Genomic DNA, 15000 nt, shown 5'->3' with positions numbered 1-15000 from the left:
ATAACTGCATTTACCCTTAGCTAAAAATAACTTTGACCTTTACCCTTATCTTATTGCTGGAGATAGCCAAAGGCTCAGACTTAAGGAACACTTCCGCGTGGAATGTCAAAATTGGACGTGTACCTAATTAGGGGTATCTCTGGGCATGAGTGATTTTCACGTTCCTTTTTTCCGATATATTTCCTAACGTATTCCCACTTTTTCATCCCTCTCTCTGTTGTCTTCCTCTCCCTGTTCTTCCATCCAAACAGGGCCATTCCCCCATAGTTTTCGAAACCCATTTGAGACTCAAATTATTGGCATTCATTAAATAGTCCCTGCTGTATTTCTCGAGGTCATAAAGACCTGGCTAGGTAATTATCACTAAAACAATAATTATAAGCTTTCTCATTAAATGCCAGTTTAAATGATGAAGTACATCTTTCATTACAGAACAAAAATCAAGAGTTGAAATTATGTTATAAACTCTACTTTAACTGTAACCTATGTAATATTGTATATCTTTCATCGTGTGTTTTGTTTCTCAAACAAACTACTTTACGACAGTCAGTGTTGAAATACAGTAAATACCATCAACCAAGCCAAAGGAAAGCAGTTTTCTTGGATCACTGTACCGCGCAAGTAAACTTAACCTCAGCTTATTTAGGTTATAGAGTATGTGTTGCCATTTGGAAAACAATCTGGGCCCGGTTGTTCAAAAGCCGATTAACGCTAATCCCAGATTAAAAACTAACCAAGGAGTTTATCTCTCTACTCCCAAGTGCTGTTCAACACTGATATTCGGAAAAACTTTACATTATAGGGAATCAATCATAAAAAAAATAAATAAAAAAAAATAAGCAAAATAAATTTTTACCAAAAAGTTGAAAACAAGAAGCAAAAATTTACGCTTATCTTGGATTAAGTTAATCGGCTTTCGAACAACCGGGCCCTGGTTTAGTTAGCTATAATCAAACATTTATCTAGACTGCCATATCCGCATGTGAACACCCATTTCACAACTCCTTGTAAAGGGATAAAAGTCTTGCAGACGAAATTGTTTCACAGCGATCACATACAGTAGAATAAAGTGCCACAAACGGAATGGCCGACTTAAATAATTTAACTAGCCTACAAGAGTGGGCCTGGCAAACACGTTGTTATGTTTTCGGCTTGTTGAGGCTGAGAAATGAGAATATCAGCTTGAAGTTGATATTTTTTCCTGTGTTTTAAATGACCAAACTAAGTCATGACCAGCTTCTTTTATATCAGATGACATACACGTAAGGGAGTGGCTGTCATTCGTTTTACATCGTTTATATATGATATTTTAAAAGTATACATAAATTCGTATGGAAAATTTTAAATCAAGCAAGTTGTATTAGTTTTTAGTTTCTTCTCAGCCTCTTTAAAGTCTAAGTGTTTCTTAGGAAAATCTGGTTCTAGTTCCAAGACTTAATAATTTATTTAAACAAGATAAAGCTTAATACAATATGTTGTAAGAGTCGAACTGACGTCACTTCTATGAAGTTCTGTGTCAAAAGCGTAAGCAAAATAATATATCATTAAATACAAAGCGTTTATCTGCACAAATATTCGCAAAAATATTCTATATGTATCATATAAATGAATGAGTGATTACATTCATCTGTTCTACAATTAACTATAAATCTCTTTAACCAGCGGCAAACCTATCCGTAACCTTACTGTCTTGCGGATAAAAGGCTATGCTGAAGCGAAAATGTTACGTATATAAATAAATCCTTCATGAAGTCACGTTATAAAGGAGACAATAAAACGTTCTATACATACTTGTAAATCTGTACTAAAATTAAAACCTTATATCAAAGTAAAGGGCAAATTGGTGAAAGTGCCGGTCAAATAGATATTGCAGCTTGGAGATTGAACCTGTACAAGCCTTGGACAGGCTTGCAGACCTCTAATCGCAAGCTCAACATTGGGTCTGTTGGCACTATACCTGCATGAAATTTCCCAACAGCTTCACACAATGTTGGAGAAGGCTGTCCCCAGCATTGCACAACATCAGAAGCAAGAGCTATTATCCGATCTCGCGAGGATTTTAAGCCAGCCTCGATTATCAGTTATTCAAAAACAAAGCAGTTTGCTGTCGATAATCCATTTAAGACTGCTTAATTCTGACTAGACTTATCCGACCTTTACGACCGACTAATATTTAACGCTTTCACCACTAGCGCCTCTAAAACGAATCTTGCTATTAGAGCAGGGATGATTTTAGGTGTACGTCCATGGATACCACCTAAAAAACGTCCTAACTGGCTATGCACACACAATGGTGTTGGATATACTTATCGATATTTGATATCAAGGTGCCCTAGAAGCACTAGCTTTCATCAATTAAGCCTTGCGTTCTTAAGTGTCAAGTATTCCGTTGACACTAAAACGTTTATAGTAGTTATTTACACATATTCTTCATTATATGCGAAGGGCTTTTCACCATTGAACCGTGAGGACAGATTGGATTTTTTGTTACTTCAAATCTAACCTAGTTTCATTTTGTCTTTTTCCAACTGAAAGGTTTACCGTTAAAATGAGCCAGAACAGTTCAGAGACAACTCTTGCAACTTCGACGCATTGATGTAGAAAAGACAACTGAAATTTTATAGGCGAGAGAAAGAAATTTCATAATGTGTTACATGAAACTGAAATGACTCAGGTTGTCTGGAACAGCCTCCTAACGTTGTCTGACAAGTTTTAACGGATGACAAAGCTCATAAAGCAGTGAAATGAAATTTTGTACTCCGCATTTTATGGAATTACAGGAAGTATCTTTCGTTTGGGATCGTTAACTCTACGATGCCTTCAGAGCTCTGAGCTACACGGCCCATGAAAGCGTGTGCTAAACCCCTTCTAGCTGCGGGGTGTGTTGGTCCTATTCCAGTTTCATGACTCGGTCCTTCCACTGACTATACTTGTACACATTCGTGTACACGCCATACTTGTTAGGTAAAGCACATTTCTCGCCCCAGCTCACTATACCGGCCAGGACCCAGCGGCCGTCTGATATTGGACATGCCAGCGGTCCTCCACTATCGTAATAGCATGCGTCAGTTCCGCCTTCTTTGTAACCAGCGCAAAGGAAGTTTGGGCCTATTGTTCCATTGTACGAGCTAGGGAAAAAGGGAAAGCAGTCATTGCAAAGTTTTAATAAATTTTTAATCTAGATCTGTGATCCGGCGAATTTAAAAGAAGCGCTTTATGTGGGTTGGGGGGCATCACTTAAATTTTCCATAGATAATGTTTTCCTCTCTCCGGAAAAAGGTTCTCACAGCAAACAGTCAAGAGAAATTGTCAAACATGACCTTATGGCTACATTTTTTATCATCTAAGCAGAGCCACAACAAGTTGCAAAAATAGTGGAGACACTTCATCTACTTGGGGCGCTATTAATTTACCTATTATCTCGCACACTGCAGCCCCCCTTCCCTCCTTATCAGTGTTGCTAGCAAGACAAAAAGATGTTGAAACTCTTTAAACAGTCAACATTGAAAGGAGGAGAGGGGAGGGGAAGTGGGAAAGGTTTAAATTCTAGATACGGCGGGCATTGGAAGCTAGAAAAGGTGTTTTTTAATGAAATTGTCTCAACAATTTTGCAACTTGTTGTAGCTATTGCCTACAATTGCATTGAGGGACATTCCCGAATAACGGCTTCACTTTGCATATTCAGTTTTAATTTAAGCTAGAGGTTAGGCTAGAATAAAATCTGTAAACAAGATGACCCAAAAATGGACTCTATGCAAAGGTCTTTAACTTACTCATTTACAAGAACTGACCTCTCAGAATTGCAGTCCGGTTTAGAAACCAAATCAATCCCGGCCTCCCTCAATACGCTTGATGAGTTTCCTTTCCATAGGGTGTGTCCCCAGCCGGTGACAATACAGCGTTTGCCGGGATTAAAGAAATTAAAACTGTCTGGAAAGCAGATTTGGTTGATGTGGCGACCAAACTGTAATGAACCGGACAACCTCACTAGAGCTGAAATATGATTGTTTAAGGTTCAGATTAGCGGAGTACATCAAGCCGCGTTTGTGGATTGCTACAGGGGAGCTTCAGGGGAGCTTCAGGGCAACGCCAGAGCGACAATGTGCCGTAAGACAAGCATAACTCTCAAGTCGCGCAATTTGCGCTCGAGTTCAACAAAAGACAACAGAATACAACACAAAATAATTAAGTTACTTAATACCCTGATAGGCAAAGGAATAAAGCCCAAATCCTATGAAAGCTTGTCCTTTAGCTCAGAACATCGACAACTTGTTTATTTCTCTGTGCTGATGTGTAAATTTTTACAGTTTTCAAGGGAGGTAGAAATTTGACTCGTGAAGAAAAACGCTATAGTACCATGATACTTTGCACTTGCTGTGCCTCAATAAACTTTTATGTGACCTGACATTATATCATACCTATGTCATTATCCCCAGGATGAGAGGTGTTACTCGGTTGGTAATTTGGGTGAATTATGATCTGTCTTACTGCAAGTTTTCTCTCATTTCCTGATGTTGTTCTTAATGAATGTTCCCCAATCCAAACCTCCCAGTCTGCCGGATTCTTTGACCTCTTCTGATCTGAAAAAGGAAAATCGCTAAAACAATCACAAACCAATTGGTTTATGGTTATTTTAAATAAAAATTATTACTGGGTTGTCATATGGCAATCCAGTCGAAAAGCGAGGGGCATTTTCCCGTTTTTTATATTTTTTTCCTGTGTCGGAAATCGGAAAAGTTGCGCCATAGGGTCTTCCCTGTCACTTCCCTGCTAAGTATTGTCTTTGTGCCTAGAGTCTTCTGCGCGTTGGTAGGATTCAGGGGGTAGTAGAAATGCGTAGATATTATCCGGTGGACACAGTAGAATATTTAAATAAACTTGCAATGGTGTCGAGGTCGATGTAACGCGAATAGCGTTTGAGCGGATCTTTAAACAAAATATACCATTATGGAGCTCAAGAATGGAACGAAAATTGGATAAACAAGACAGGCGGTGAAAAATATACATCTGGAATATTAAAAGCGACGAGTAATGATCTTTAACAACAATTGCATCTTTCGCCGTCGGATATCAAGTGAGGTTTGTTTCTAATTATATTTTATCAACTGTGATGTTATGTACAACACTGAAACCAAATGGCAAATTCTGTATGGGTTTGACAAAAATTGAAGAAATCCAACGCCTTGAATGCATCTGTGTTTACTGAAGTCGCATCTCAGTTGTCTGGCTGTTTACATAGTAATCAACTCTGCACATTCTTCAGGTAAAAAATAAGTGGAAATGTGACAGTGAAGAGTTACTTGAAAAAAAGCTTGTCTGTTTGTGCTTATTATTCATGGCAAAGGTTCTACAGAAAAGGGTTTGATCCTGAATTGTGAGACTGAAATTTATTTAATTGCATATGGTTTCAGTGACACGGATTGTGTTTCTTGTTTGCACTCACGAAATTGAAATAGGGAGGGTTTCTTTTTGCCTCTGATAGCAAATATTTTGTTTGTTTAGCCCAAAATAAAGAATTTTTAACGATCTTACAGTGGAATAATTTTTTGTAATTTCTATTCCCTGTCAAAAATCTTCATGAGAAGCTTGAAATAAACATCGCAACGCACAGAAGAAATTTAATCACATATTACCTCTTCGTCGAATTATCGTTAATATTTTACTAACTGTGATGTTAGGTACAAAACTAAAACCAAACGGCCAATTGCCTGGTAACGTTTTCAGGTTGGGTATCAGAGAAGGACTCGAACACCTTGAGTGGATGTTTGTTTCAGTTTTCTGGCTATCTATAATTTTATTTGTTTATAATCAGCTCTGCACAGTCTTCAAGTAAAAAAAAAAAAACAATTTGAAATTTGACTAATTTTTCTTAGTCAAGAATTATTTGAAAGAAGGCTTATTGTCCATTTTTTGCTTCATTCTTGAAAGAAATGGTTCTTCAGTGAAGGGTTTGATCATTGATTCAGTACCACCCAACTCAGGACCTACTGTTTTTGTGTAACACGTACCACTGGCAACCCAGTTTACGCTCATGAAATATTCTTCTCGGCCAACAAAAATGTTGAACGTTAAATGGCAAAGCTTCCCAAATCCAGGCTGTATCAGTCGACTTGTAATCCACAAGCAAGTTGCCACTAATCGATGCGAATCTCGGGGAAAACTTCATATTGATCATATGGTGTGCTTTATTCAACAGAAAAAGGCAATTTTCTCTGATATGATCATTTTATGAAGGAAAGAAGAAAAAAACATCGATTGGCTATGCTTCTAGCAGCCGAAATGTCTGCTAGAATCATTTTTAAATTGGTAGACTACAGCGATATATACTCTGAGAGCAGAGCCTCGATATTAATTCACCGTAGGGTTTCAATAAGTAAGTGTGATTCTATACACAACACTCGTCACGGTAATCAATTCCCAGTGACCACGACCCATTTCCTAAATGACCAAGCTCTTGAAAGGACCGATGCACACCCTTATCTTGGAATCATCATTTCATCTGACCTCCGCCTAAAAAATCATTGTGACTACCAGTTTGTCGTTAAAAAGAGTTCAAAAACTCTTAACTTCATTTCTCGTAATTTTTATCATTGTACTCTTGAGGCCAAACTGTATCTTGGTCTCGTACGCCCGTCTGTTGAATATGCTCGCAGTGCTTAGGATCCCTATACTCAGCGCAATATTTCAAACCTTGAGAAAGTACAGCGGAGGGCTGCCTGCTTCGTTTTTGGAGACTACTATCGTAACTCGAGTTTCTCTTACATTCTTAACGTTCTGGATTGCATGGCCACTACTTTCTGTGCGTTGGGAGTGTCAACGACTAAATTTCATGTATACGTACTCCCATAACGTTAATGGGATGGATCTCTCTAAGTATGTGACTCTCTCGATCTCAAACAAGAAGATTTCATGAATAATATGGCATTTAACCACCTCTCTCCTCGTACTGATTCATTCAAATTTTCTTTCTTCCCACGTACTATCTCTGTTTGGAACGGCCTCCCTCAAGAGGTTGTTCATTGCCCAAAACTTACTGCCTTTAGTTCTAGGGTGAATGCGTAACGAAGTTGCTCAGTGGCCAGACCTCAATTGGCTTTTGCAGCTAATGGATATTAACTTTATCAGGTTTTTAAAAAAACAATTAATTGATTATTTCATTATTTATTTACAGTCTGTTTATTTCTATTATTTATAGATGTGATTTGTGTAATTGTATAATGTGTTGAGCTTGTAATTGGCGTCATATAAGATTGATTATTTATTCGTACATTTTAGTTAAATCGGTTGTTATGCAAACAGGCGTTACCCTCTAATAAAACAGAAAGAAACAGAGTAAAGTAGAAAATAAGATAAAGTGATGCTATTCACAAATCGAGTCAAGTCTTTTCAAGCTGCTTTAGCTCAAATGTCTGAGCTGGAAACTTGAAAACCCATGTCAGGTGTAAAACTGGAAACATTACCCTGAGGCAAAATGAGGAGGTCATGCGATTTGGCCTAAATTGGCAACTGTCTGCAAGATTACGTTTTCTGAAGATTTGACCTATTTCCGCAAGGTAGTTTATTTCCTGTCGAGTTGAGAAAGGCTTTGCCACCAGGGTGCCTGTGTGCCAGCATTTAGATTTATTTACGTATACAAACGTTGACTTACGGAAGCAATGCGCAGCAGTGATTACCCAGGATGCCTTAATGATGGATCCACCACAGCCGAGTTTCGTTCCATTGAAAAAAAGAGCAACCATCCACGGCCAGGAATTTGGGACACTCTCAAATCCACCCACAATTCTTCTTGATCGTCTTATGTTGGGGTAGGGGTACAATTGGTTGCGTCTTCCACAGTCATTTAAAGCTATGAAAACGGAAAATTAGTGAGCTAGCTTAGTGAGCTAGTTTTACCTATAAGGGTGGCCCGAAAACTCTAAGCCTTTTTGTTACAGAAGTCTCTGGATCCGGCACAATGGACCTTAGGTATGGCCTTCTTGTACTTAACAACAAAAACTTTTTTCACCCGCACAAAAACTCATATGAGCATTGCCAGTACATTTTTTGTTTGGTAAAATCAGTTGTCTACTTTTAGCGAGAGATGACGGCGGACCGTCGAAAGTCCAATGTGACCGCGGGTTACAAACTGGAGTTCCCTCGATGCTAATAATGATATCTGCATCTTTTAAATATAATGATAACCTGACCGGATAGGCTAAGGGTAAAAAGAGACTTTGAATGCAAATCTGAGCATTATCTCTTCCTTCCCTTCAGTGATCAAATCGTAAAGAGGAAATCTCTCTAACCGGTTCTACAATTGGGTTTCTTGTGCTTCACTTTTGTTTCTGGAATCCTCCTGCCCTCGTTATCGACGCACCAGCAGTATTTAGTTCGTTTATGACACTGAGTTGTTCTGAAGTCGCCGTTTGCTTTACATCTAGGAACAAAAGCACTAGGTCGCTTTTGCCTTCTCAGGAGTCTGCGTTCTCGAGTTTTTTGACAAAGCGTCTTTCCATGTGGATTAGTGTCTTCTTCTGAAAAACCAATTAACAAGTCATAAATTTAGTTTCTTAACAAAATTCGACCAGAATCTTGAACAAAATTCGTTGAGCAATACGCCAAATACCAATATGATGATTTTTTAAAAAGATAAATTAGTTAAGTTTATGCCTAACCCCCTCCCCCTCCTTCCTGGATCCCTCCATTACACCCCACCCTATACGCTTGCAATGTCTGGCTAGAATTCCTTTAACGCAAGACTAGCGTCAAATTGGTTTGGAGAAGGAAGAGAATATGTAATAGTAGGTCAACTGGGGAATAACCAAACCAAATTAGAATCAAGGGCGTTTTCGTCACCAACAACCCGCGTCCCGAAAGTCCCGAAACTTCGGGTTGCCACAGTTCCCTCTGTGTCTTAAAAAGGAATGAGTTTTAATTAAGGCATCCAACTTCACGATCAATTTGCCCCAAGTTTGTACTTATGACAATAAGCCTTAAAAAGCTCAGTGTATAAGAAAAGGTCTGTAAGGTGGAACTACATTTGGTTGTTCTAGTAATGGAGGTTATATTGGAGTTGCCAATAAATGTCGAAAAGGCTATCAAAATCCCAGACGTTTAGTGATTCGTGGCCTCCTTGCACTTTAGTTTTTGCGGATATTCCAGGCAGCTAGCCCTCTCCTGTAGTATAATTTATCTTTAAATCTCAATGATTGGTAAAAATGCCAAGATGGTTAAAAGCTTGTTTAAGCTGGTTCCCTAGAGTATTTGCGAATACCCTCACTACAGGGCACGAGTTACAAAAGCAAACCTAGTTGATCTCTCTTAAAGTTTTCCCTGTAGAGATTTACCAGTATGGGTACCGATATGATAAGGCCTATTGCCTATGGACAGGCCGATAAATTCTTGTTTTTGACCTAAATTCCTTAATAATTATACTTTTCTTCCGTGAAATTTTTTATTCTTTGCCACATTATGGAGATGATATTATTGCCTGACATTTTGAAGTGGTAAAAAGTCAAGCTCGTTCAGACGGTTTTGCCAATATTCTGTAATTTGTCATTTTTTAAAATATATTCGATCAGCTCTGACAGATTTTAACAAGAATAGGGTATTTGGTAGGAACTGTATGTAGTTAGAACTGAGCCAATTAAAAAAAAATACTGAACGGAACGCGAGAAAATTAGCAGTTAATTTTATAGATTTGGTCACGCTGACGTCACAAAAATCAGAAAAACACGCCCGATTCAGGCTTCACGCGCCATACTAGTGCCCAGCTTGCGCGCGGTCCTAAAACTCTAGGGAGCCTCCTTATCAATTTATCAAACGCAAAATCTCTTGTTTAACGAGATAGATTGATCTTCTTAGTGTAAAGAGTGCTACTGAAATAGCGATGAATATTTGCTGCGTTAATTTCGGTTCCTTCGTTAAAATTAATGAAAATAGGGTAACAGCAAGTTGCCTGTAGTTTGCTATGCCGAAAAAGATCGTAAAGTAAAGTTTTATCAGTTGTGAGCATAGAGAACTATTTTGCAAACGTTGTTACACAAGTACGCGTTTTTCCAACCCATGTTAGCTACCTATTTCTTCTTCTTCTTCTTCTTCCATGTTAAAGAGTTGTCGGGTAATCGTCTTCTTTTCCTTTGCCCGCAGAGACTGTTTGGGTTCAGTAATTTTCATAGTGGCAGCCATATCCTTTATCTTATTGCCTTCCCTGTCAACCTTCCAGCATTTAATCACGGGATTTATCTGGCACTGAATCTCTCTGAAACTTCCGTCTGCCTTGCAAATAGGAGTAAAATTGCTTCTCGATAACGACGCCTCGATCTTTTTCAACTGACACAACGTGTAATTCACTAACATCAGGATAAAAAAATAAAAAGCGGAAGCCCTTTGAGAATTGCCGACAATTAATAACAGAGGATCTGATTAAGCTGCTACAAAATTAGCCTGCTATTGTGGAGGATGGCAAATTTAAAATGAGAATCAGGAAAACCACCATGACAGATGGACGCCTCCCATGTTTCGATACAGATTGAACAAATAAATAAATGGAGGAAGGAGCATCAGCGATGTCTTAAAGGGTTATCGATCAAAAAGCAAGGAACAACTTGAAGGTCGGGATCAATATCGGGAACAAAAAAATAACAATAATATTATGGTGATGATGGTGATGATGACAATGATGATATTGATGAACAGAAATTTTAAAGGGAACAGAACAGTTAAAAGGAATCATGTAAAAAAATTAATATTTTTTTCCAATGGGGTGGCTTTACCACTTCTTTGAGTTCTTACCACATGTTTGCCAGCAGCCAATTTTGCAACAGTATTGCCACTTTTGACATTGTTGATCTGACAAGCATTCGTATTTGCACTCGCCGACTCTCAGGGGACTGACTGAGGCTGGGCAGACATCTGAAACAAAACAGTTGAATTAAATCTTTCTCTACCATTTGGCTAACCCCAGTTAAATTCAACCCTATTGGTGTTTTCTTGATGAGACAAAACCTCTAAGGTAATAAGCATTGTAGCGTGAGCGCCGCCGTGAAACTATCGAGTCGTGACGTATGCTCGAAGGAGTAAGAAACATGGCGTGTTTGTTGGAAGCTTGCAAGACTTGTCTTCTCTTCGTTCTCGCTTGTAGCAGTACCCGAGCCCTTACAATAAACTGCAGTCATCTTAAGTGAAGGCTCTCGTGTACTATTTATTCAAATAAGGGTTTACCAGTAAGGCAAAAACGCCAAGCGTAAATGACTTTACAAGATTGCCCAGCAGAACGTTTGTTGGAGCATAAGAGTATTAGTGTGATTATAATTTCACGACAATATATTCCTGTTTTTGTCGAAGTTATAATTCGACTCACGTCAAATTGTATTCAGAAGATCTCCGGCTCTGTCTTCATCACTCTACAAAATCTTGCCTGACAACTTCGTCAAACTTTAATTGTGTTCAGTTTTTAGTATATACGAGGTGTAAAGCTACTGCCGCGATACGAAGTGGATATGTTGTCGGTCAAATCCGTACTCAGGTTGAATCCGTCTTTACCTAGGTTAACTTGGTTATGCTCATTTAACCTCGGTTGCATATGCACTCTACCTACATGTAGTTTAAAGCAGCTATCAATACAAAAAGTATTGAAAACACCTATATATATACCTTCCCTCAATCCCTGTCTTACGCATCTCAACACATCTTCTCAATGTTTCGTATCATCTCATATCGGTATCTATATTCTATTATATAACAGTCTGAACTTTACAACATAGTGAGGGAACAAAGAACTGTACAATGCATATGCACCGTACCGGTCCTCGACGTCGGACCCTCCAGGTCCCGTGCAGTTGTTCGGAGGATGGATAGCGCTATCCCTTGGATAACTCAATTGATTTTGATAGTGTTTATCCGATGGATAGTGATTTATCCGCTTGATAGCGTTATCCACCTTTTGAACAACTAGGGCCTCATCTATAATCCCGTGTCTTCAACATTGCACGACAACGACGAACATGCTCAACCCAACAGAGTTCTTTTCATTATTTACGTTTCTATAATAAGTCAATTGATATCCATGTATAATAACCAAAACTAATCCTAACCTGACCCTAATTTTTCTCTAGGCTTAATTTAGGCTCCAAAACAAGTTTCTTCAATTCGTCTGAGTGCGTATTCAACCTAGGTAAAATGACGATCACCAATAGACAAATTTCGATACATGAAAATTCAGTCCTAAACAAAAGGCATCATATCGAGGCTCAGGGGAATAAACTCTTAGACATCCTTATATTTATTCCCAAGAGCATCGAGATGATGCCTATTGTTTCCCACTGAATTTTAATATATCGAAATTGGTCTGTTTAACCTACAACAGGTAAAAACGGATTCAACCTGAGAATGGATTTTACCGGCAACAGATACACTTTGCTAAACTTTGATCACGACGACTACTTCACCATCATAGACTATCGTACTAGTCGACGTCGTTCTCTCCTAGGGATAGGTTCCTAGTAAACTCAGCTGAATACTCTGGAAACCTTACTTGCGATACACGTGTCATGAATCAAGAAAAGACAGATCACGGCTAGGAGTTCCAATCGCCCCTGTGGACACTTAGTTGCTGCAGTCTCTTTCATAAGGCTTGTGACGAAAATGAACTGAGCTTCCAGTGTATTTACCGTGCCGTGAACATTTGAAATGTTCGCTTACTCGCTTGACTTTGCAAAACGTGTTACACGTTACACCGTCAAACAAAAACATAACGACATTAATAACAATGAAATCTTCGCCGTGCGGTGATAATATTGATCTTATTGCTGTTATTATTATGGTTTCAATAACTACATATCTTGTTATGATTGAGAGTAGAATTACTGTTTGCATATATCGTGAACAACCACTCGCTTGTAATTGACGTACACAATGGTGCAATAAAGACCACTCTGTTTTTGATTCATTTCTTAAATTAGATACTTGCAAACAAATAGAAACACTTAAAAGGTTATGCACAATACGTTTTAAGGAAAAACTGTTGTGGTTTACCTGTTTACAAGATATTGATCGATATCAAAATATATAAGAAAATTTAACTCAGCGACAAAAACGGCTGGTAAGCTCCTCCTAAATTTTCCTTTTAGCCCAAGCAGAGGGTATTTTTATGGCGGATATCACAAGCTTCGAATTCACTACTTTGACTGAGAAAGCTGCACTGACTTTATATCGTAAATTATATATAGTATTTTAACTTTTATTAGGGGATGACTTCACACTAACTCGTTCATACATTGCCATAGTACATACAACCATGACCATTGCTGTATCATATGATTTCGTTGTCAAGAAAACCGTTCTTTTCAAAGTATCATAATTTATGCTTTTCAGATACGTATCTAAACTGTAAGTAAATTTTATTTCAACCACAACGACGATGTTAACTATTAATAAAATGATCTCTAAACAAGCTAGTTTGCAGTTTTAAAGTAACCAGGTTTTCAGTTGAATGAATTTGTAAAAAACAACTTATATTGTAAGCATACCTAACTGAGAATATATCAGTATATTTTGACACGTACCTCAAAAAAACACACAGAAAAGTAAACAAAAAAAAACAAAGGAACAAAAATGAGCCGACACAAATTACAACAAAGGAAAGCAAAGGTTAAATTCTTGGACGGTAAATTACGCAAGCACTGGCATTTTTCTTCACAGTGATAAAAAAAAAAAACACTTTTAGAAAACTATAAACTCTATTCTCCATTCCTGAACTGTATTCCTTCTCGAACGATTGCCATGCTTTCTCATATATATTTTGTAGCTATGGGTATATTCAGTTTTTATCACTTGAAGAAGTGACAAAGCTTTCACTGAGTTCAGAATCTGTCAGTAACTTATGCCAGACAATGTAACCATGGTAATGGAGGGGTGATGTTACTTTATTCGACAGTACAGTAGTTTCGCATGATCTTTTCTGAAACCCCCTCTTGTGTTCCTATTCAGTTTGAAGAGGTTTTTAACTGAGTCGTCACACGAAGCAAAGGACAGTCGAAATAAAATCAACAGGCATCGAACGAGAGATCCGTACTTCCGAAACCTGCGCAACTAGTTGCATTATGTATGCATTCCCGAAACTGCATAAATCTTTTTACGAATTTCTCTTCGAGAACTTTTGATCGTAAGCCTGAGGGAGTCCAGCATTCCATTTCACCGGTAAAAACAAAACAGGGCAAAAACAAAACGAAACAAAGCAAACAAACCAATGATCAAAAACAGGTAACCGCTGCAGAAATGACGATCGAGAAAGGGGGAATATAAATATTGACCTAAAATGGACATACTGCCATATCTGAAGAGTTCTGAGCATCCAAGCGCAGAAAACCTCTTTACGACTCTTTGATGAGGAAAAAGGTAAACAGAGAAACATGGAATACGGTCAAAGAAATGCTCTTGTCACACAGAGATTCTCCAGCATTCTAAGAAACTAAACTACGTAGCTAGATTACCTACGAGCATTTTACTTACGGCACGCAATTTGACAATATTTTCCGGCTGTAGACATTCGTGTGCCGATGGATCATTTATCATATTGAATTGAATTGGCACTTGAAAATTGACAAGTTTCATACCAACTACTTATCTTAGAAGTGGTCATAATGTGGCTTATTCTAAGCTTGACATTTTGTTACGGATATATAAGTATATGAAGCATGTGTATAAACACATTTAGGTCGTTACACATTTTAAAAAGGGAACAAACAATCTAAGAACGAAGTTCTATGTACTTGGATTTCCTACTTGAGTTTAGCTTGATTCTTGGCTCTGAATATTTCAGTTGACGTCATCAACTTTTCTTCCAAAAATACACCAGGGGCTTTTTAGAGAAAATATCTTACGTACAAGTGTCATAGTAGGCGACCCGAGGAAATCATTGAAGCAATTCATTGACGCCGGATGACGGCAATGACGAATGTTGATTCAGATCTAAAGAAGCATCGTTTCTCTTTCGGTGAACACAACGTCGGTGTCCTTCTT

The 15000-nt window shown here is 38.2% G+C and overlaps 2 protein-coding genes across 6 annotated transcripts in view; one reads left to right on the top strand and one right to left on the bottom strand.

The window, feature by feature from the left end:
• The window catches only part of LOC137977493 (hatching enzyme 1.2-like), a 44805-nt gene that overhangs the window by 28857 nt on the left and 948 nt on the right, over positions 1-15000 (top strand). The window lies entirely within an intron of this gene.
• The window catches only part of LOC137977492 (serine protease hepsin-like), a 27745-nt gene continuing 13038 nt past the window's right edge, over positions 294-15000 (bottom strand). For all 4 annotated transcript variants that reach the window (XM_068824728.1, XM_068824726.1, XM_068824725.1 and 1 more), the window contains exons 3-9: positions 10774-10893; positions 10056-10331; positions 8286-8513; positions 7649-7846; positions 4419-4580; positions 3792-3993; positions 294-3128 (exon numbers count right to left, since the gene is read on the bottom strand). In XM_068824728.1, coding sequence (XP_068680829.1) covers positions 2891-3128; positions 3792-3993; positions 4419-4580; positions 7649-7846; positions 8286-8513; positions 10056-10331; positions 10774-10893 — 1424 coding nt within the window. In that variant the 3' untranslated portion in view covers positions 294-2890. The remainder of the gene's footprint in view (positions 3129-3791; positions 3994-4418; positions 4581-7648; positions 7847-8285; positions 8514-10055; positions 10332-10773; positions 10894-15000) is intronic.

The sequence above is a fragment of the Montipora foliosa genome, chromosome 11 (assembly GCF_036669935.1).
Source record: "Montipora foliosa isolate CH-2021 chromosome 11, ASM3666993v2, whole genome shotgun sequence".
Taxonomy (NCBI): Eukaryota; Metazoa; Cnidaria; class Anthozoa; order Scleractinia; family Acroporidae; genus Montipora; species Montipora foliosa.
This window is presented reverse-complemented; position numbering and strand designations above follow the sequence as displayed.